Source organism: Pocillopora verrucosa, chromosome 6 (assembly GCF_036669915.1).
Source record: "Pocillopora verrucosa isolate sample1 chromosome 6, ASM3666991v2, whole genome shotgun sequence".
Classification (NCBI taxonomy): domain Eukaryota; kingdom Metazoa; phylum Cnidaria; class Anthozoa; order Scleractinia; family Pocilloporidae; genus Pocillopora; species Pocillopora verrucosa.
The window spans coordinates 21,214,160-21,235,471 of NC_089317.1; the positions used below are offsets into that span (position 1 = coordinate 21,214,160).

General features: G+C 38.3%; 2 protein-coding genes across 2 annotated transcripts in view; both read left to right on the forward strand.

Moving 5' to 3' along the window:
• LOC131776371 (gamma-tubulin complex component 3 homolog) overlaps positions 1-12,922 on the forward strand; it is a 14,150-nt gene extending 1,228 nt beyond the window's left edge. The window contains exons 5-21 of the mRNA XM_059092546.2: positions 703-786; positions 1,744-2,152; positions 2,417-2,863; positions 3,155-3,249; positions 4,008-4,079; positions 4,954-5,064; positions 5,344-5,458; positions 5,849-5,985; positions 6,510-6,574; positions 6,683-6,818; positions 7,583-7,651; positions 8,594-8,729; positions 9,197-9,285; positions 9,723-9,854; positions 10,194-10,334; positions 11,127-11,246; positions 11,862-12,922. Coding sequence (XP_058948529.2) covers positions 703-786; positions 1,744-2,152; positions 2,417-2,863; positions 3,155-3,249; positions 4,008-4,079; positions 4,954-5,064; positions 5,344-5,458; positions 5,849-5,985; positions 6,510-6,574; positions 6,683-6,818; positions 7,583-7,651; positions 8,594-8,729; positions 9,197-9,285; positions 9,723-9,854; positions 10,194-10,334; positions 11,127-11,246; positions 11,862-12,029 — 2,526 coding nt within the window. The 3' untranslated portion in view covers positions 12,030-12,922. The remainder of the gene's footprint in view (positions 1-702; positions 787-1,743; positions 2,153-2,416; positions 2,864-3,154; positions 3,250-4,007; positions 4,080-4,953; positions 5,065-5,343; positions 5,459-5,848; positions 5,986-6,509; positions 6,575-6,682; positions 6,819-7,582; positions 7,652-8,593; positions 8,730-9,196; positions 9,286-9,722; positions 9,855-10,193; positions 10,335-11,126; positions 11,247-11,861) is intronic.
• A 1,835-nt stretch (positions 12,923-14,757) lies between these two features.
• On the forward strand, positions 14,758-16,044 carry LOC136281943 (lysophosphatidic acid receptor 3-like). The gene has a single exon (XM_066168980.1). It carries the CDS (start codon positions 14,758-14,760, stop codon positions 16,042-16,044), a length of 1,287 nt encoding a protein of 428 aa, XP_066025077.1.
• The last annotated feature ends 5,268 nt before the right edge of the window (positions 16,045-21,312 follow it).

The window sequence follows — 21,312 nt, forward strand, 5'->3', positions numbered from 1 at the left end:
ATAAGTCTTCATGAACCCGACTTACAACACTCAAATGACGTAAAACTCCCTAGTTGACTCTGAAAATGACTTTCTCTCAGGCTGTTGAAACATTAGTCTCTGTTCCTGTCAATAATTGTTTTCCAAACTACTCTTACCTAGGCAATAAGACTTCATTGCAAACTGAATAAAGGGGGTAAGTTTTTAAACTGTGGTGCTGTGTTCTTAAATTGGGCACAGTGAAGAGTTGAAATGCTTGAAACAACAGCTTTGAAACTCAAATTATGTTGGCCAATTTATGTTAAATTACTAAATTACCCCTTCATTACCATTAACTGTCACTCTTGGGTTCAAACTGGGGATTAAACAATACCAATACCAATGTTGATACATGGGAGAAGTGACAAAGCCAGCAACATTGCATGTGGCCTGTATTCTTCTGGTCATGGTGAAAGGCACTGAGCAGTCACCCACAAATAACTTACCAGTTTTTAATAGGGGTTTATATTGATTGAAATATTTTATTTGTTGTGGTTGATCAAACCAAAGAGTACTGAACAACAATGACTGTGTACAATGCAAGATGACCTTGTATTTGGTTAAGCAGACCATGTGACTGACACATCCACCTATGATTTCATAGTATCTTAAAGTGTTAATTAAATAAACAGGTATTGACTCATCCTTATTTTATACCACTTGCTGTTTTATTATTGTTTTCAGCCTGTTCTTCAAAACAGATGGGCCATCCTTTACTTCTTACTGAGTGTCAGTGAAAATTCCTCTAGTGATCAGTCACATGGTCAGGTAAAAAGGAGTAACTTATCTTGTAAGTATAGGTAATAACATGATTTCGAGGGAAATTTGGTGTTAATAAGCATGAGTGAATTTTTCAAAGACAACAAAATTGCTTGAGCCTTTAGGGTAAGTGCAGTTTGTAGTCTTATTATTAAATCAAATTGCAGGAGAAATCATGTCATTACTTGTAAATAATGTACATGTAAAAACATTGCAGAAAAGTCAAGACAGATGAAATTTTGAAAGCATGTGCACGCTGTTTGTAATGAGCTCTGGTCTTATAACTTTACACTTGTGTTACATGAAAATGCACTCATTTTCAGTCAATCAGAAGTGCATAATTTTTTCATGTACATTATTAAGTAGATTAATCATTTGTAGAGACTTAACCCTTTTGCTGCCAATATCTTAATGAAATTCTTCCTGACTGTTTGTCATATATTTCTTATAAAGTTTGTTCTGTGGTTTGTTGTTGGATCAAGTGATGATCCCTCAGTTGATATTTTCCACTTTCCTCATAAGTTGTCTGCTTGATAATCAATTGATATTGTAAGGAAAAATTATGTCTTGGTCTCTTATGGGAGTTAAAATGTTAAAAGTCTGGTGGTCCTTGCCTGCTTGATTTGGACATGTTATTTTCACAGTGCTTCCTCACCAAGAAATGTGAGCAGCCTTGTTAATGCAGCGTAATCCTTATAAGATCATATGGACTCTACTTCATTAGTGAAAGATTGAGAAGGACACCATAGAGAAAGTCTTTTATAAGCAAACAAGAAGCAATGTCAAGCTTCAGTGTTCATTTTCAAGGAGGTAACCCTTGAGAATATCTCGGCCAAGCAGAACTAGAGACCTAAATCACAGTATTTCAGTTTATTTTCTCTTTTAAGTTGTTATGCTGGTAGATCAGGTTTGATGTTGCAACATTGTATGACTGTGTGTAATGTTAGTGAGAGTGATTCTTTGTAGTCTGCAGGAGTACCATCCTTCTTTGGTCAAGGGCTTCCGACCTACCAGACATCCACCCCTGCTGTGTCGGCACATCCATCACTTGCTGCTTCTAGACATACTCCTGGTGTTTTGTCCCTGACTCATGCTACTAGCAGCAGCAGTGGCATCAGTAGCATTCCATCAAGGTCATCTGGTCCTACCCCTACACCATCATCATTTGCTCCAAACCTTGGACCAACTCCCTCAGTGCATTTTGCAGATGACAAAAGAACACATCAGGAAAACGATGGTTCTCGCTTGGCAAGCCTTGTGGTGCAGTCACTCAGTGTGACACAGAATAAGGTGTCCATCAATGGACAACCAGGTTTTACACCTGGAACTGGCAGTGTGTTGCAATTCATGAGTTACGGGAATGATACCCACAATAGTAAGTTCTACTCTTTCTTGGTATGGAATCAATATCAGTGCAACAAATGAAAAACCGTTGTTTTATTAGTTCACTCCATATAAGTGCTGAATCAAACCTTAACAGGGATGATAATTTTATTGTTAAGAGAAATTAGATGCTAGTTACTCTTAAGGGTTAAAGGGCTAAGAGGGAAACAATCTTGGAACCCTTAATATTGCTTTTGTTTCAATATTTTTGTACTTGCTCACCCTTAGATGGAAAAAAATATTTTTTTATATTCAGCATCACATGAAGTATCTGAAGCTGCCCTTCTTCGAGAGATAATCTACATCTTTCAAGGAATTGAAGGAAAAGTGATCAAGCTTGACCAAACTAATGATGCCTACCGCATCGATTCTAAACTTGGAGTTCCCAAAGCTGTTAGGGATCTTGTTAACAAGCTAGCTGAGCTTGGCTGGCTCTTCCGCAAGATTCGCAAGTATTTAGATGCTCATGCAGGTGACAAAGCTATGGGTTTGGTTGGTCAGAGCTTCTGTGCAGCACTGCAGCAGGAACTCACAGAATACTACAGACTATTGGCTGTTCTTGAGGGGCAGCATCAGGTCGGTGATGCAGGGTTTGTGGGGGAAGGTGCTAGTGGAAGTTTGACCCTTCGCCGACTGATGGTGTGGACATATGACCCTCTGATGAGGCTGAGGACTCTTGCTGCATTAGTTGATGCTTGTAAAGGTAAGAGTTTAGAGCCAAAACTTTTTTTTGCAGGGATGAACATTATTGGAAAAATTGCATAGAAATTCTTTGTAGACCAAAAATGTTGTCACCTGTAAGAAGCAGTCAGCAAGTCCCTAAGGACTGTTTCTTGTTCACATATCAATATTAAAACTTATTTTAAGAGTAGTGATCACAGTTCAAGGGATGTCACAAAGTATAAAACTGATATTCTTCTGTGTTATCAAGGGGTAATGTTGTATAGAGAACTAGATTCTAGTCGCAAGGTTAAGTACTGAATTCCATTCACAGGCAAGAAAGGTGGAGCTTTATTATCAGCACTTCACTCTAACATGCAACATGGTGATCCCTTTGTCAAGTCACTTGTCAGACACACCCTTAATTTGGTATGTATGCATGTACAGTGAATTTAGCCTTCTTGGTACAGCTGTAGATTATTTAGCATAAGGAGCAACTTTGTTAATGTTTTCTATGAAAATTTTAGTTTAATTTTGCATGTAATTAAAAAGTAACTACCCACTCCAAAGTTATCTGATCGCACAGGTGACTTTTGAAAGCTGGTTCACTAACTTAGAACAGACTTCCTTCAACAGTTGTTTCCATACAAGTGAATTATTTGCTCCATTTACTTTACAAAGGAACCCAACAGTATGACCTCACTTTACCAATAGATCCAAACCAACCAATCATGATCAGCTTACACTAATAGAGTCTCATACCTAATTATATCACAGTTAAACTGATCAATCAGTTAACACAAACTGGACTTATAACACTTGACTGAATCTGATGGTGATTCCTGCTCAAGTTATTGAAATGTCAGTCACTACTACTGACAACAGTCCTTCTCAAGACTTCACTCACCCAGACAATCAGAATGCAAGAAGAATTCATGTATAAAATACCTGCTCTTATACAATTTCCTTCTAAAAGAATTTAATTTAATACACCCATTTTACCTTAGTTACTTCTTCATCCATGAAAATCTTATTTCCACAAATCAAATCAAACCAAATCATGGTTGCTGAAAGTACCATGTGTGAGGATTGACCGAGGCATAACACACAGTTGTTAAACTCAAACCTCTAGATTTGAAGTATGACATAGAAAGTTTCAAAAGATAATAAATCTTTCTCTTTTTCAGGTTGCCCGTCCAATCCGTCTTATTCTTGACAGGTGGATTTATGAGGGTGAACTAGATGATTTGTATAATGAAGTAAGTACTCTTTAGTAACTACATGTAGCAGGCAATAATTTATATCAACTACATGCATTTACTAGCAGAGCCTAAGGGCTGTACAGGGCAAAATTGGCTCAAGGTTGTAAGAGTACAGACCAAGCTACTGCTCAAGCAAGCAGGGTTAGTTATTAGTATTTGCATCTCACTAGGACTAAACTTGTTTTGAAAAACAAACTTAACAAGGAAGTTTGCCACAGATTTATCTTTGCAAATCTTATTAATTCACTATACCTCTAGGTAGGGTTATGATGAAGTATTCTAGTTGCCAATTTGGCAGCTAATTTTCAGGATTTGTTTGCCAAAGTGAAAAATTTAGTCATATTGGCACCTGTATTAGGTGAAATTTCACGCCTAGAGTAAAAGCTCATTGTCCAGCAGTAGTCCCCTTCCCTTTCCTCCCTCTTTCCACTGTTTATTCAGTGTGACGGGTGCCTGTTTCCCTTTCCTATGTGGGGGCTCATTGCTGGGCTGCAAGGATTTGCTAGCCACAGGAGCAGTTTCCATCTAAGAGCTGGCTGCCAATAGTGGAATCCCCTGGATGTCTTAGGCACCTAACCTCCACTTAGCCATGCAGTTGTTAAAAACAGTTAAATAATATTATCTGCTATGATTTCTTAACCCTTGAACTCCCAGGATCTGATTGTTAATTCTCCCCTCTAGCTGATACGCATTTCCTTGCAAGTTAGTAACAAGAATTTGGTGTTAGATCAAGATAATAACTTTTACCTGATAAGTTTGATTATTCTCATTACCTGTTTGCTGGCTATTGAGTGGATATTACAGGGAGAAGTTACAGGTTAATCGCTTATGGGAGTTAAGGGGTTAAAGCCCTCCATTCACATTTTTCTAGTTCTTTGTTGCTGTGGACTACGACACTAAAGATGACCGTCTGTGGTATGAGAAGTACAGTATCAGAAAACCAATGTTGCCCTCATTCATTTCAATGGAACTTGGAACAAAGGTATGTTTCAATGCAAATGATAGACATACAATTAAATTCGCATAGATGTCATGAACTAGCAAATGTTACTAAAGTTTAGAAGTTTAAAGTCACAAAAGTGTTAACTTGGATTGAAGCCATGAAAATCTGGTAACAACATACTGTATCCTAGCACACCATGATGGCAGTGGGGCACTGAGGCTATACGCAAAAAAGGAAGCACTCCATTAAGCCATGAATTGTTCAAGAATATCAAGTAATTGTGATGAGTTAAGGAAATGTCATTTCATTTATCCTAAGATTCTAAACATTGGAAAGTCTATCAACTTCATCCGATGTGTTTGTCAAGATCGAAGCCCAATCAGCGGAGAAGATGAGAAAGCTCTAGAGTACGGCAGGTCACAAGAAGCATCAGGTACATATTCAAATCCTCTCTACCTCTGTAAGCATTCTGATCTGCTGGGGCATAGTTAAGTTTATTGATATGTATTACAACATCCTTCTGAAGTTTCTGGACTTTTGTCATTTGTGGTGATCCAGGATGACTATGCCAAAGACTTGGCATCCAAAGAAAAAGATTGCTCTCAAGCTTGCTTTAAATTTCAGTTACAATTTGGCCATAAAGTTTTTATTTTAGTAGCAAATGAGGACTTGTAAATGTAGGTCTTTTCCATTTCGAACATTTCTTTGGGCTCCATGTTGAACAGAAAAAAAAAATGCCGGTAAGTTGTTAAATGTGGCTGAACCAAGTGATGAGGTTACTCAGTTTTCTCAATTTGACAGAGTGTTTTGCTTTCTTTTTTAGCTACAGCCCAATTAACAGCTGATGAAGAGTTTGGAGGAACGGCCCTTGAGGAAACAGTGGACACAGCCTACAGGGTAACAAGCAAAAGACTGCTGGAGATTTTCTTTTCCAAGTACAAGTTCCTTGATCATTTAAGGGTGAGGAATACTTTAACCCACTAATAAATAAACAATGGGAGCTGAAATGAAAGGTGGTCTGGGAAAAATTGGTTCTCAGAAGTAATGACTGGACACAGAATCATATAGTCTTGAATTTTGTGATCTATGATAAATAATACACGATTCATTAGAGATCTAATTTAGTGAGCGATTCTTGAAATTGCATGCAGGAAAAATGTAATTACAATTCTCAAAATCCAACTGGTCACAAAACAAATTTCTAACCAGTGCTATCCAATCAAAACTATTCCAGTTTATGTAGCAGGTCAGCAAAACAGGTCAGCAGATCAAGCTGAAAAAAAAATAGTTTCAGAACACTTTAATGGGAAGGTGTCATTCCTTTTCAACTGAAGATCAACTTACTTAGCGATTACGCCATTCACATGTCAATCAGGGGGTTAATTATCAAATCAAATGTTAGTAAGTTAAATGTTAATTAATGAAACAAAAGGGTTACCTGTTGGGATACAATTATCTTTGTTTTACTCTGATGCACAACATAGGCCCTTCGACTTTATCTTCTTCTGGGACAAGGAGACTTTATCAGGCATCTTATGGATCTTCTTGAGTAAGCTTTTTGCATATGATATTGTTTTATAATTATTTGTAGTTGGTTTATTTTGATTTACTCTCAAAATTGTTTGATGAAACATTGATTATATTTGTCTCCCTATAGGTCTGACTTAGCCAAGGCAGCCAGTACACTTTACATGCACAATTTGACAGGTGTGCTGGAGACTGCCATCAGAGCTACCAATGCACAGTATGCAGACCCTGAGATTATTGAACGCCTGGACTGTCGACTGCTTGAGGTAAGGCACCCAAAAATTACAGGGTTACAAAGAGCTGACCTTCAATTCCAGAAGATCTTTTAGCCTCCAAAGTATTGAAATACCAGAAATGGCTAAAAGTCAAAGTCAGTGTAGAAGCCAGGTGACCTATCCTGTCAGTGTTTGTCCCAGTTTCTGTAACAGAGTTGGCACCCAGTGTTTCATCAGATTTCCCTTATTCAAACTCTTAGGCAGATAGAGGCTTTGTGATAGTGAATTGTCTTTCTGAAGATCACAGCATGTCTAGAGCCTAGCTGAGACCTTTTGATGTAGATTCCAGACCATTTAGTTTTTGTATCTACTCAGCTATTAGGTAGATTGTTTCGTTTAAATCTTTGAGTGTAAATTTATCTGTGGTCTGTGGTTAAATTTGTACATGTGAGCATGCCAATCCTCAAAACATGATCTAGATTTAGGACAAATCTTACACCTGATTAGCAACTGTTGGGAAAAACTGTAATCCTCGTGTTTAAGTTTTTTTTTTTAATTTCATCACTGCCTATCCATTTGTTTGTGCATTCACGCATCCATTATTCTCAGGAATCAATATCCGTACCTGAGAAAATGCCCATCTTCTCCTTCCCTAAACCAACCTTAACTTGTTATCAGTTGACTGTTGTTGGCCTGGGGGAGCAGGTAGGGTTGTAGGTGCTCAGATACTGACATTGATCCATTTCTTGCTTGGCTTGACTGTTCAAATGCTTCCCTTCAGGCTCATTTTCTTCTCCTTTTTTCTTAATTTTCAGGTGTCTCCTGGAGACACTGGCTGGGATGTATTTAGTCTGGATTATCATGTTGATGGGCCAATCAGTACTGTAAGTAAACTGCGCTGTTAAAAAGTTCCCCACCCCCTTTGTTATCTTGCAGTAACAATTCATCATCATGGAGAACTTTTTGATTGAGGGTCGTAAAACCAAACCAAAGTAATCACAATGGTAAATTCGAACGAAGGAAAATTCTTTGAAAAGCCAATGAGAATTCAAAGGAAAAACAACCAAAGTGCCTAAAGCACGGGAAAAATGCAAGCGACCTACAGTATTGTGCAAAAGTAATGCAAACACCTGTCGACGAAATTTGTGGCTTTTCGACGAATTCTTGACCGAAACGAATCTTCGACGACATTTCCGCGAATTTTCGAGGCATGTATTGTTTTGAACGGCTCGCACTTTCGGCGACAAATTCCTTGATGGCGTAAATGCGACTCGAAATTTCGAGCGAAAATTCGTTCTATGTGGCGAATTTTCGGGGCGAAAATTCGTTGTATTGTATTGTTCATTCTTCTCAAAAAGATTTGGTTGAATTTGTGGTTGGTTACTACACTATGTAATACTCCCATAAAATTTCCCGCTACGATTCCAGCCTCCGCGCGCCCTGTATTGTTTGCAACCATGGCAACACTCAGTATATTAATTGTGTCGATGCGTTTGGGATCATTTATGTACTCTACTTTTGATAGTTATCATGGCAAAAGTTTCAAATTATTCTAGAGTTAGGAAGAAACTCCCTATGTTCCCTGCATTCAAACTTATGTAGATATTTAATTTAAATGATAATTTGTCTTCTGACCTGCTCCGTGTGTATGATGATTTGTGTTTATCAATAATTTTGTTTTGTTTTTATTATTGTTTTCGCTTACGTTTTTGTTTTTGTTTGTTTCTGTTTCTGTTTTTGTCTTCGTTTTGTTTTCGTTTTGTTTTTTTTGTTTGTTTTTCGCAGCAAGTTAAGAGTACGTGACATTTAGCGCGATGCAATTTCAGGTTTTCACGCCAGAGTGCATGATCCACTATCTAAGGATCTTCAATTTTCTGTGGAGAGCAAAGAGAATGGAATACTGTTTGACTGAAATGTGGAAACAACAGATGACAAATCGCAAGATGTTAAAATCGTTGCCAGGTAATTTGTTTCTTCGATACAGTAACTATTCAATGCAAAGCTGCTTCCATTAGAAACACTAATAGGAACTGAAGACACTTCTTTGGTTTCTCAGAAGTTTGTTCAGAATTCTTTTCAACACAGTAGTCAAACGTCGGGCGTGCGCGAGTGGGTCTATTCTAGCCGGCCGTGCGACAATTTCCTGCGCAAAGTTTCAAAGTTAAACATAACAAAACAACCGCTGTCTGGCAAAATTAGCGAAAGAAAATTGAAAAATTCATAGAAATGTGTACAGGAGACAAACGTAGGTAAAAGTAAAACTTGAGACTTTTCGATCTCAAAGCTTATTCAAGTACAGATATCCTGTTGGTTTACCGTTCTGTTTTTGCGCTTTGATATTATTATTATTGCCTTTCACAAAATTTATAATGTGTTGTCTGTATTTCTTCAACACACTTGACTATTTTCATTTTTATTTTGACCAACAGAAGTATCCCCCATTCTTCACATGTGCCACATGATGGGGACAGAGATGATTCATTTTATTCATCAGATGCAATATTATATCACATTTGAGGTACACAAATATGGCGCACTGTTATCCCTCCCCCTCTTTCCTCGTCCAATTGCTTTTCCCCCGCACCTAACCGATTAGCTAGTTGGGTTCAGTCAGAAGTCCAGCGAGGGGTCCGCGTTGCTCAAGTCATGAGACGGCCAGGAGAATTTCTACCTTTCCCCTCCCTGGATGGGAAGCCAGTCCTTCCCAAGGTTACCTTCACCCTCAGAATTTTGCTTGGTTTCGTTGACGGTTCGCCGGTGACCTGGTAGGCGAGGGAGCAATGAGAGATTAAAGTGTCTCGCCCAAGAACACAACACAATGACCTGGTTAGGTGTAGCACCGGAATCCAGCGCGCTAGCGATGTGTTTCCCTCTACCGTCTGGCCAACCTTTCACGTACTGTACATTAAGGGACAAAGACTGAAGTATGACATCTTTCTTGTCTATTGTATTCAGGTTTTGGAATGTTGCTGGGCAGACCTGAAGAAACAAGTAGCAGAAGCCAGTGATTTGGATCATATTATTGCTGCACATGAAACATTTCTGGACCAGGTTCTCAACCGCTGCCTTTTAGACGCCGAGTCAAGAGTAAGTTATTAAGTTCTTCGTGGATTGTATAGAGCACTTTTCGGTTGAGTGTTGTAAAACCAAAACTAAAGTTATCACAACAGCCAATCAGGATAAAGGTAAATACCTTCAAGAGCCAATGAGAACTGATCAAACCGACGAAGCTGTCAAAAGCGCGGGAAAACACGGCGCCCGAGTTTTGATTGGTTTTTGAAGTCATCTGTCCTCTATTGCAGAACAGGAAATCTATTTGTTAAAATGTCAACACCTTTCTTCATCTTGAGAATTTTACTATTTTGAACTATTTTCACCGTTTTCATTTCATGTGCTCAAGGTTTATCACCTTTCATTTCTCCACAGCCGATGTTGACCCAACTGCGGACAATCTTTGATTTAATCATCCAGTTCCAGAATGCTCAAGAGTCTTTCTTTTCTGCTGCAACCGCTGAACTACAGTCACGGCAGAGATTGGAAAAAGCTGTGGAACTGCGAACCGATGAGGTCAGATCGTGCTTTGTTTCCCTTAACTGCCAAACTTCCTGAAGAAATTAATATGTTAAGTCCTATGACAACATCGATGATTGATTCACTAAAAACGAATCCTGAAAATTAATTATGGATCAGTTAATCGACAAGAGGCTGCTGTCGTGAAAAAGTCAGATAAAATAATCATGAAATACCTCTCAATAAATTTGCAAGAAAACGTTAAATAGCGAAACTGAGAAAGAAGAAGTAGTAATCAGACCTTGGCCATAAAAGAATTGATGTGAGGACGGTTTATTCCTTTACCACCCCCCCCCCCCCCCATAGGATGGATATTTTCCGTACTATTCTCTGTACTATTCCTATGTTACTGACAAGGAGAATTTGTTAAGCAATCGAGAGCGTCTTTAGTTGGTGGTCATTTCTCTTATTCTTTTGGCCTGAACGTTTGTTTCGGGGGTGGTAGTGTGAGTAGAAATAAAATCTTAGTATCTTAGGGATTAAACGGTTAACCCTTTAACTCCTAAGATGAGATTGTTAATTCTCCTCTCTAGCTGCTACGCATTTCCTTGTAAATCAGTTATGCGAACCTGGTGCTAGATCAAGATAGTAGCCTTTACGTGATAAATTTTAAAATTCTCATCACCTGTTTGCTGAATAATGTATGGTATCATAGGAAGAAGATTGATGTCAATCACTTTTGGGAGTTAAAAGGTTAAGGGATTGATGAAGGATAGCTTAATGATATAAGTTTTACTCAGTTATACAGGTAGAGTTTCTAAAGCGTATGTTTGATTTTCCTTCGAGCAGGGAGAGTGGGGTTTGACGGAATGGGACGAAGAAGAGGAGAGGAAGCGATCCGTGAAGTTTGTAGATAACATTATTCCAGATACTCGAGCTCAACTAAAAGTTCTGTCTAAGTCTTACCAGGTGAGGTTACGATTACTGTGAAAATATAGATTAGCGCCTATTTGAAACTGCGAGTCTTTTTTAATCCATAATGATAGTTCACTTCCTCCAGAGCAATTTTAAGACAAGTGTCAAAAACGATACGGTACTGCAATAATTTTGCATTACTTCGCCCTGTGATTGGTGCAGAGAAAGGTAAGCATGCGCTCTAGACAGTTTTTTTTCTTTTTTTTTTTCTTTTTTTTTTTCTTTTTTTTTTTCTTTTGGTTCTCATTGGCTCCTGGTAGAATTCTCCTTCGTTCTGATTGGCCAATAGAGCAGTAGTCAATTGGGTGTCGAAAAACTAAAACCAAAGTCATCCCAGCGACCAAAATCAGGGCAAAAGTTTACACCAACATTAACCAATGAGAGCTCAGAGTGAAAACAAACAAACTGCTTGGGGCGTGGGAAAGCGGTTTTGATTTTGCATCTGATTGGTGGAGAGAGTGGCACGATTTTTTCAGGACCAATCACAGAGCGAAGTAAAGCAAAAACAAACCAATCCCGGATTACTTCCAACTCTCAATTGAAAATTCCTCTGTGTGGAATGCGCCTATCTGAGATATTAACACTGATTGTAATATTCTTTTCTTCCAGGATATGGTTCAACAGTTTCTTATGATGCTCACTAGTCACCAAGATGTCAGCTTGAGGTTCCTCAGCTTTAGACTGGATTTCAACGAACATTACAAGAAGAGAGAACCCAAGCTGCGTAGTCCTCTCACGCACAGATATAGTAAACGTGTCAAGACGCCAATGCCCTAGAACTGCCTCTACCCCAAACTCGCTTCTAGAGCCTTCGTAACCTTTGTCCAGTGGAACGGGTGAAGGAGACTCTGGTCAAATCCAGAATTTCTCCTCAACTTTGATTAGCTGGTAAATCAAACAAAAACAGAAATGCAACGAGAAACGAGATTCTGCGCAAATTGAAAGTAACGGGTTTGACCAGAGCTTTATGGTTTGCAAACAAAGAGGATTGTGGATCAGGGAACGATATCACCTTCACATTTAATTTTCTTGACCTGTAGATTTTCCAGAGCAGTTTTATCCAAAAAAGATATGAAATGATCACGTCATGGTTTCGAACTAATTGTAATTTAAAGGTTAATGGGCAAAAGGAAACACAGATACTGTAAATGTCCTTGAAAGGAGAGGAGTGGAACCTCAGCGACTGCGAATTTAGAAAACGTACCACTCGTATTCGAGCGTGTTCTTAATGACACAATTAGATCGTGTATTAACAGTCAACTGCACGAGCGTGTTACAGTTTAACGTTGTGCAAGCTGATGAATTGTGTTAACATTGAAGTGAAGCAGAAGAAATTTCTCTTTAAAATATTTAAATACTGTGTTTAAAATGTTAAAACAATTGATTGATCAACTCGAAATGCTTGTCGTTGTTCTCGACCACGGGTAAAACTCCAAACTTTCCACGTGCTTTCAGATTTTGATATTCGCACGCTGATGCAGGATCACATCGAGAAATCAGTGACACTAGTGAGTTCGTGGAAATGCTGACTAGAAGATGTCTTATGTTGTAAAATACACTTAATATTTTATTTCTACCCTCTAAAAAATTAGCAAGTTCTTAGGGAGAATAGTCAGTGGTTCAAATTTTGATTAAAGGGCTTCGCCGCGAGACTTATCCGGCGCAGAATTAACCAGCATACGTTCTTTTTTTTTCCAACATGTCCTCTTTTTTCACATACTCATTCTCAGACTCCTCCCAAAAAAGGTAATTACACTCTATTCACCAGCTGTCTCGTTCAAGCGAAGAAGAATTTCTTTAGGAAGAAAAATTTAAACATATTTTAATGCTTGAAAAGTTCTTTCATCAGAAATTTCTTGGAACCAAAAAACAGTTGTAGTCTTTAATGCCAGAAAATTATTCCAGTTCGAAAAAAATTCTCTCCCAGCTGGAGGCAGATTGTTATTAATTTTTTTCCACCCAATTATAAAATATTTGACACACTTGAATGCATTAAAAAACTAAATAGTTTTCAGTTCAATTAGGAAAAATTATTACATCCATTTTGAAATAACCAGTGATTCCTGCAATCCGGTAAGCTCTCATTATTGCAGATTATTCCCGAATTGCATCTTTTTTTTTGCTCTAATTCACAATTTTTCCCAGCAAATGAGAAACCTTCACCATCACACAGAAACCAAGCTGATTTCCAGGCTTTTAGAGAAAAACCATTTACGTTAGGGAAAAATAAAAAACAACATTGCAACTTTTTTTCAACCAGCTCAGTACTAAATCATTAAACTATTTCTACACTCCAAAAATCCTGTATTTGAGCGACTGAATTTTGCGATTTCTAAATGGAAGTAATAAAGTGGTAACTGAACTTCGTACGCGTACCGTGCAATTGCGGTCTGAGATCATACTTGCGATTTGAAATTAAACTTACGCGGCGCACTCATTCAATGTTGAAATCACTCGTATGATTTCAAACCAAACTGCCCTCCACCCCAGTTCAATCACCATTATTAACCCTTTAAACCTGAAGAGTGACCAGCTTCTAATTTCTCCTTACAATATCACCTCTGAATCAAACATTAAGGTCACGAGAATAAAGGAAATGATCACCAACCAAAAAAGCTCTTGATTGTCAAACAAATTCTCCTTGTCAGCTCCTTAGGAATTAAACAGAGAACAGTATGGAGAAAGTGCTTACTGATGTTAGGGTGTAAAGGGTGAATAATTTCAGTGCACCTCACTCCCAGGCAATGCGCTAACATCATTTTTTTTTTTCACTGACTTTTTTTTTCACACGCGTTACGGACCTCGCCGAAAAGAAGGACTGCTCGTAGTTTACGACTGACCTCGACGTTTAAAAATCATCTTCCAAGAGAGATTGATTATTTGCTTTTCTTAATTAACCTCGCTACCTTCTTTCTTTCTTTCTCCTTTTCTCTAATCCTTTATTGAGGGGAAAATCCGGTCAAAGGCCGGATTCGAGTTGAAGTCGAGTTGGAGTCAATTAGTGGGTATTGTTTGCCATAACAAATGTTTTTAAACATGTTTTTAATAAAGGTGATAAGGAAAAAAATCTTTATGGTAATTTCAAGGTTGCTGCTACAATTTATTGTAGCATTATCGTATCGTTACTTAAAAAACAATTTCTCAGTCACCCTTAAATATTTGATTTACGCAATATCCTGTTTTCCTTTTTACTAGCAGATAAATTTACCGATTCGTGGCTTAAGAGAGTGAAAGAAAATGTGTAAGACTTAAGAGTCAACCAGCTGGATAGTTCTCATCTTTAGTGTTTTTCATTTTCATTTTCATCATCGTTGGTGTTTTTTTATTTTCTTTTTGCGGGAAAGTTTCCAATCAAAATCTGTTTGTTTTTAAAACGGAAATTACCTCCTTGAAAAAGAGTTAACATCTTAAGCAAGAAAACATTAATTTTTTGACCATTCGTCAACAACCACAGATCATTCAACGTTAAAAAGTGCACGATCGTCAACATTTGGTGTTGATCGACATGAATGTGAGCGGCAAGAACCAAGAATCTCTTGCGAATTCCTCCAAGTCAGTGTTCGTCAGTTGCCCGAACAATCCACTGTTCATCTGGGACCTAAAGCAAACACTTTCTCTGCAGCTTTCAATTGCGGTAACAACCATTGCCTGTCCAATTATCATTGTTTTGAATGCATTAGTAATCGTGACGGTCAAGAAATTCAAGAAATTACAAACAAACTCCAACATTTTACTTGCTAGTTTGGCGTGCGTTGATCTCATAGTGGGCACGGTTTCTCTGCCATTGACAATCTTCCTTGATGCACTGATCCTTCATGGAACTGTGTCGGAGGAAAAAATCTGTGCGATCGATCGCATTGCCGGCTTTGTACTTTATTCAACCTTCAACGTATCATTTTATCATTTGATTCTGATTGCAAAGGAGAGGTATGCAGCAGTGGTAAAATATGCGGAATATAAAGTTGTGGTTTCAAAGGTACGAATTAAGAACTACGTGGCATTTCCCTGGATAACAACTTTATCGACAGCTGCTATATTTGCCACATTAGTAGGCGCGGGTGTTCCCTACAGCGTCGTGCAAATCCTTATTTTCATCCTAATTATCTTATGGATAATCGGCTTTTTGGTTATTGGGTCCTGTTATCTTAGGATTAATGTCCAAATACAAAAACGGCTCCGAAGGCGTCACACTCGAGAAAATGTTTCAGTCCATGCGGCAGCCGAAAATAAAATTTCATATACAATGCTTTTGCTAACAGTTGCCATTTTGATTTCTGGTGTTCCCTCTATTATTGTTTTTTTCTTCGCGTCATCGACGTCCTCTTTCCGAACAATTTCGGCAAACCGATGGGCTGAATTGATCCTCCAACTAAATTCCCTTCTAGATCCTGCACTTTACTTCTACAGAAACGTACGCTATAGAAAAGCTGCCCTGGAGCTGATGGGGTGCGCAATGTCACAGGAAACCCAAGAGGAATCTGGAGTGAAGCGTCGTGAAAGGAGACGGCGCAGTTCTGTACCGTCTATAGTTCTAAATGAGTTGATGGAGTGCAAACCAAGTCTTAACCTTCCGGAACTAAGAAATGACGGGCTTAGAATGCCAGACATTCATGTGGAGTCAGCTCCGCCATCAACGTACTGTGACAACTTGCGTGATAAATTTCAATTCACGGAGCTAAAATTCGGTGATAACTTGCGTGCATCCGTCACGCGAAGCGGCAGTGACATCTTACATGATGCAAGAGGAAATAACACGCTAACTGTGATGGCAAAGATTGAAAGTGCACCATAGAGAAAAATGGTCAAAGATTAATAAGAACTTATGGAAAGATAACGGCAAGTTTCAGAAAACATGGAATTCCCTCAAAGAATCAAACAGGGGAATCGAAGGTTGCAATTGATTCTCAGCGAAGAAAGTCATCGCCATTATTTTCAACGATCTCATAGCTCGGAAGTGTTAGAGAATCCACAAGAGTTCTAAGCTTCTTTTTGATCTGAATATACCCCAGGGTGACTGAAGCTTAGACTAGAACATATTGAAAATATTTAACATAACCAAAGCGTAGAAGCAAGAGTCAAAAATAGGCCTGCAAGTCGTGTTTAGGCTTCGGTCCTAATAATATATACGAAATGACATAGGAAAGCGACCTCGAATGGTGTTGTAAGGGGATCAATTCGATAAACATGACTTACAACAACAACAAAAAAATAGATACCTGTGTAAATACACTTTTTCAGCGCAGTTTAAGGCAAAGGTATATTACCATACAAGAGAAGTTAACATATTTAAATAAGATATTTGAAAACCGCTCTTGCCCTATTTACATGAAGGGCTTTTTCAGTCGGGAGATTTTAGAGCTTCGAATCGTTGCTCTGTTGTTTTTCTCTTTAGGCTATTAAAGTTGTATTAAAGTATATGGTCATTTATACCCATACTCTATCATTTGATCGATTTAAGAGTCGTTAACTCTAAAAAATAGTTATAGATAAGTAAGATTTTATCCACGTCAATGAAATTGTTTGCCACGCCGTCAGTGGAACTCAACAGCGAAAACAACCCATTTCTCCGCCTACGTAATCGGCCCTCCACCAGATTTTTATATACAGGTGATAGTTTATATTCACCCTCCTCTCCCCCCCCCCCAGCAAAGCGAGTCCAGCGGGAGTATAGACCCCCCCCCCCCCCATCAGACCTATGGGCTTTTTAACTACTTGTCTGACATCAATTTCTCAGTTGTCTTTAAATATTTCTAAGGCTTTTAGACTTCAGTTAAAAACATTTTCTTTGTTTCTTGAACTCAAAGTTTCAACTCCCCTATTATAAGTTTATTGATTTGTCTCTCCCCACCATCCACACGGAGAGACTATTGTCTGTTTGCCATCTCAACACGCAATAGGAGTGATCTCGTAATCTGTAGAAAGCTTGAGCGAAGACGTTTCTTTGGCGCGAACGGCGACCGGTAGGCAAATGAAACTTTTGTCGAGATTAAAAAATCCATGTTACAGGAAAAAAAATCCAAGAACTTTATGCATAATGAAGTATCGGTGATAAATAGATTTCCTTTCCGGGGCATTTCGTAAAAGACTATGCCAAACTAGTATGATGATTATATGACGACTCCGTAATCATTCAAAACTTCCTGCAGGTTTTGAGCTTGCAATAAAATATATTAAAACTGCTTTACCATGTAATCTGTGATGTATCACAAAACCATAGAGTTAGAAATGTTATTAGCATGCAGCCTCTCCTCAACATTTGAATTAATTGAACACTAGCCTGAGGTGATGCAATAAGGCGAGTTTCTTGGGAGGGGGTTTATACCTCGGTATAACTTTGAATTCGCTTTACTTATAACAAAGATATACGCAACATCAAGAGGGGAGGGTCTCTAATCAGATCATAAACGCTTCAGGGCTAAAAACATCGCCCATAAAATTGTTTTAAGGCTGTCCTTATTTCGCTATCTCGCCAACTGTAAAATAACGGATTTAGCGACGAGTTGAGAAAAACCAATGTCATTGTTGTGATATAAACATTTGACGCGGCATATCCTCTGTTGACAAAAATCAGTTGATGGTAAACTGCAAAAGGCATATAACAGCTCAAAAGTAAGATATACAGGAGAAATATGTTCACAGCAGATCTCACAAATCTTTTTACGCGCAATATGTTTTCGTTGTTCGCATCTTGTTGCTGTAATTGCAGCTGTCGCTGAATTTGCCTTTGATGGCGTAGAACAATCAGGTAGATTTTCAAATGAACAGCAAAATTTCCAATTAGAATGCACATAATAACAATACTGATCATTTTGAAAACCAAGTAGAAATTCAATAACCAAAAAACTGAAAAAAGAGCTGCGTAAATCCAAATGATAATTACTACCACAGTGGCACGAAACGGTGTAACTTCTGCTTCATATCTCAAATGCAGTTGAACGGCAAGCAAACGGTCCACGGCTATTGCTGTAACGGAATAGAAAGACACTGTACAAGACACGCTTCCCAAAATATTGAAGTAGAGTAAACCATCAGTCGTTGCTAAGTTTTCCAAATGAGCTACAAAAATAGGTTGGACAACCAAACCAATACTTAGGTCTGATACAGCGAGACTTGATAATAAAATATTCGACACTGAATGCAACGATGATGTCTTCCAAATGGTCAGTAGAATGCTCGAGTTTCCAAGCACCGCTGTACAGCAGAAAAAAAGATTTATATAACGTATGACGATCATGTAATTTTCTGTTGTGTTATTAAACACCACTGTATCTTTTGAACTGTTCATTGCAACTCCGAGTATTTTACTGAAATATGAAGGTACGCCTATGATTTCTGCCTTAGATCCAATATCCCCTCCGACTGAAATTCATTTATTATTTATATCATTGACTCTGGCAATGTCAACAAGGATCAGTGATGTATTGATTAACCTTTTTGATCCGTACGTTCGATTTTAATAGGTTTTTTCTCGAACAATCTGGCATGCCTTTGAGCTGTGATCTGATTGACTGAGATGTGAGATAGCATAGCAAATGTTCTCTTGCTAAATATAGGTTATCATAACAACCCTTGATGTTTATGTGAAATGAAAATACGATATCCATTTATAATAATGAATAAAGAGGCTCTTGATGCACATATTTTAAAAACATACACAAGTATTTAATTTTCATTCAAATGAAGGCATTTCACATATCTTGCGTGATTAGACCGCTGAAAATATACGATCAGGTATTTCGACCACTTTCCCGACGTCAAAATCCGTAACGAGTGTAGAGAGAAATGAGTTCCCTACCGTCTCAATATGAAACCGTTTTAATTATACTTAAAAGTACATCATCCATAGTAAAGCTTGCATCCATAACGGCTACAAACTCAACAAACCGTTAAAACTACGCAATGCCCATGGGAATTAATTTTTTTTTAATTGTAAAAATCCTGCTTGATAAGGCTCAATAGTAAACCTTTAAGTGGTGAAAAAATCCATGATTATGTTAGAAAACTTTTCTCGCTTGTCTCGTGATTACCAATAGGTCACTTACCGGTTGGTCCTATTCAGGCGATTAGGTCGAGTAGCTACGCATACATGATGTCCGATGTGATTGGCAGATTTCAAATGGCTGTTGTAGTGGATTTGTGGCTACTACTTCCTATAAGAGGCGAAGCAACATATGTCGTCGAGATGAGTGGGTGAGTTTAAGATTAGAATTCTGATCTGCAAGACCCAATTTGACCCGATGTTTCCCGGTCCTAAGTATCGTTTTCTTTTTTTTAGTAGTTCGACATTCGCACTCGATACACAGTTTTTTAGTTCTCTCCATTTGCGATTCCTGGCTTATAGCCGCTAGCACATTATGTTTTCAGACTTTGCTGTTATACTACGGAAAACAACAGAAGACGATAAACATCTCACAATCATTTCCGGATTGCGCGCGATTAATAATTAACATCTTAATATGTTTAATCAGCCCATCATAAAAGCTTTGAGAAAAAAAATTCTGTCTTGAAAGAGAAAATTTTATTGATTGAATCAGCGACTTAAGCCGAAAAGAGCCGCTAAATTTACGAAGCGAGCAAGTACCCTAATTATTTAACAGAATAATTGAACGGAGGTACGGTGGATCGGCGGAAGGGCGGAATATCTTAAGACGCGAGTAGCTATAGCCAGGCACAATTCAAGTCCGAGCAGCCAAGGAGGAACAAAAGCGCCTTCGCGTTTCGCTCCATGGGAACACCTTCTAACAACCGGAAAAATAATGAGGATCGAAATGCACCACTAGCAGCGTACCAACGTGCTACATGGCATGGTAAACACATCGCCTGATGAAGACTAGCAGTATTGCAGTTGAAACTTTGCGATCAACGTCAAAAAGTGACTATCGTGAGACAAACGAACAAAGTTCATCTCCTATCTTACACCACGATGAACAACAAACACATATTTTATTAAATTTTTAAAAAACTGCTCGAGCTTCAAAGTCCATATTTGGGCAAAAAATTGCATCTTTGCTCTGATTGATTAGCTAACGAAAACCTCAGCTTGTTTGCAACATAGGGGAACTTCCTGCTAAGCTCTGCAGTTTTCCTGCGGGTCAAATTACATGCACGACCAAAGCCTGCCTCCCGATTTTCCGCTTATGGGATAGACTTGACAAAACATCAAGTAATGAGAGAACGAAAAGGCTTGGACGATTTGAGATTCCACAATTAAGGTAGAATTATTCAAAAATTAAAAAAAATGCAATAAACGGAACTTCTCAAACTTGTTTTGGTTGATATCCTGAAAAAAATATTGGTTAAGATCTTATTTGTCGTCAGAGGGCTGAAAAACAATTCGTCATTGCTGGATTCCTTCTTCCGCTATGGTGAAGCAAAACCTGGGTTCGATTACGCCAATTTTGCAAAACAGATCGCGAATTATTTCTGCCTGGTATTCTATAGAAGGAAATCCTCTATAAATTCGTTAGTAATATCAGAAGCAGGTAAATGTTACAATCCAACATGAAGACAATGCATGTTTTGTGTTTCCTGATTAGCGTTTTTTTAGCAGATGTAAAGTTTCACCGCCTCAACCATTAGCATGCCAAACTCCCCGCAGGAAATTTATCTGTCCCTTGTTTACATGATGTCTAATTCGCCGAAATTTAACCACCGCAAACAGGAGAAAATTAAAAAGGAAAAAACGCTCACATTCTTGTAAAATGTCAAACGCTATCTTTTTTTAACATCCTTGAACTACGTAGACGTCTTTCGCAATTTATCCTCTTCTTATTTTTCACTTAGGTCATCATGTTTCAGGTATTTCGACCACTTTCCTGCCGTCAAAAACCGTAGCAAGTGTAGATAGAAATGTGATCCCTACCTGGTTATAGGAAACAGCCTAAATTATGCTTAAAAACTACATTACCCATAGTAAAACTTGCATCCACAGATACGGATAAACTCGACGTGATTGGCTTCTGTATATTTCCTATAAGAGGCAAAGCTACATCATCGTCGAGATAAGGGAGAGAGTGTAATAATAGAATTCTGATCTTGACCCAATTTGACCAGATGTTTC

Excerpts from the sequence above, each read along its gene's own strand:
- LOC136281943 (XM_066168980.1), top strand. The coding sequence starts at position 14,758 with ATGAATGTGAGCGGCAAGAACCAAGAATCTCTTGCGAATTCCTCCAAG.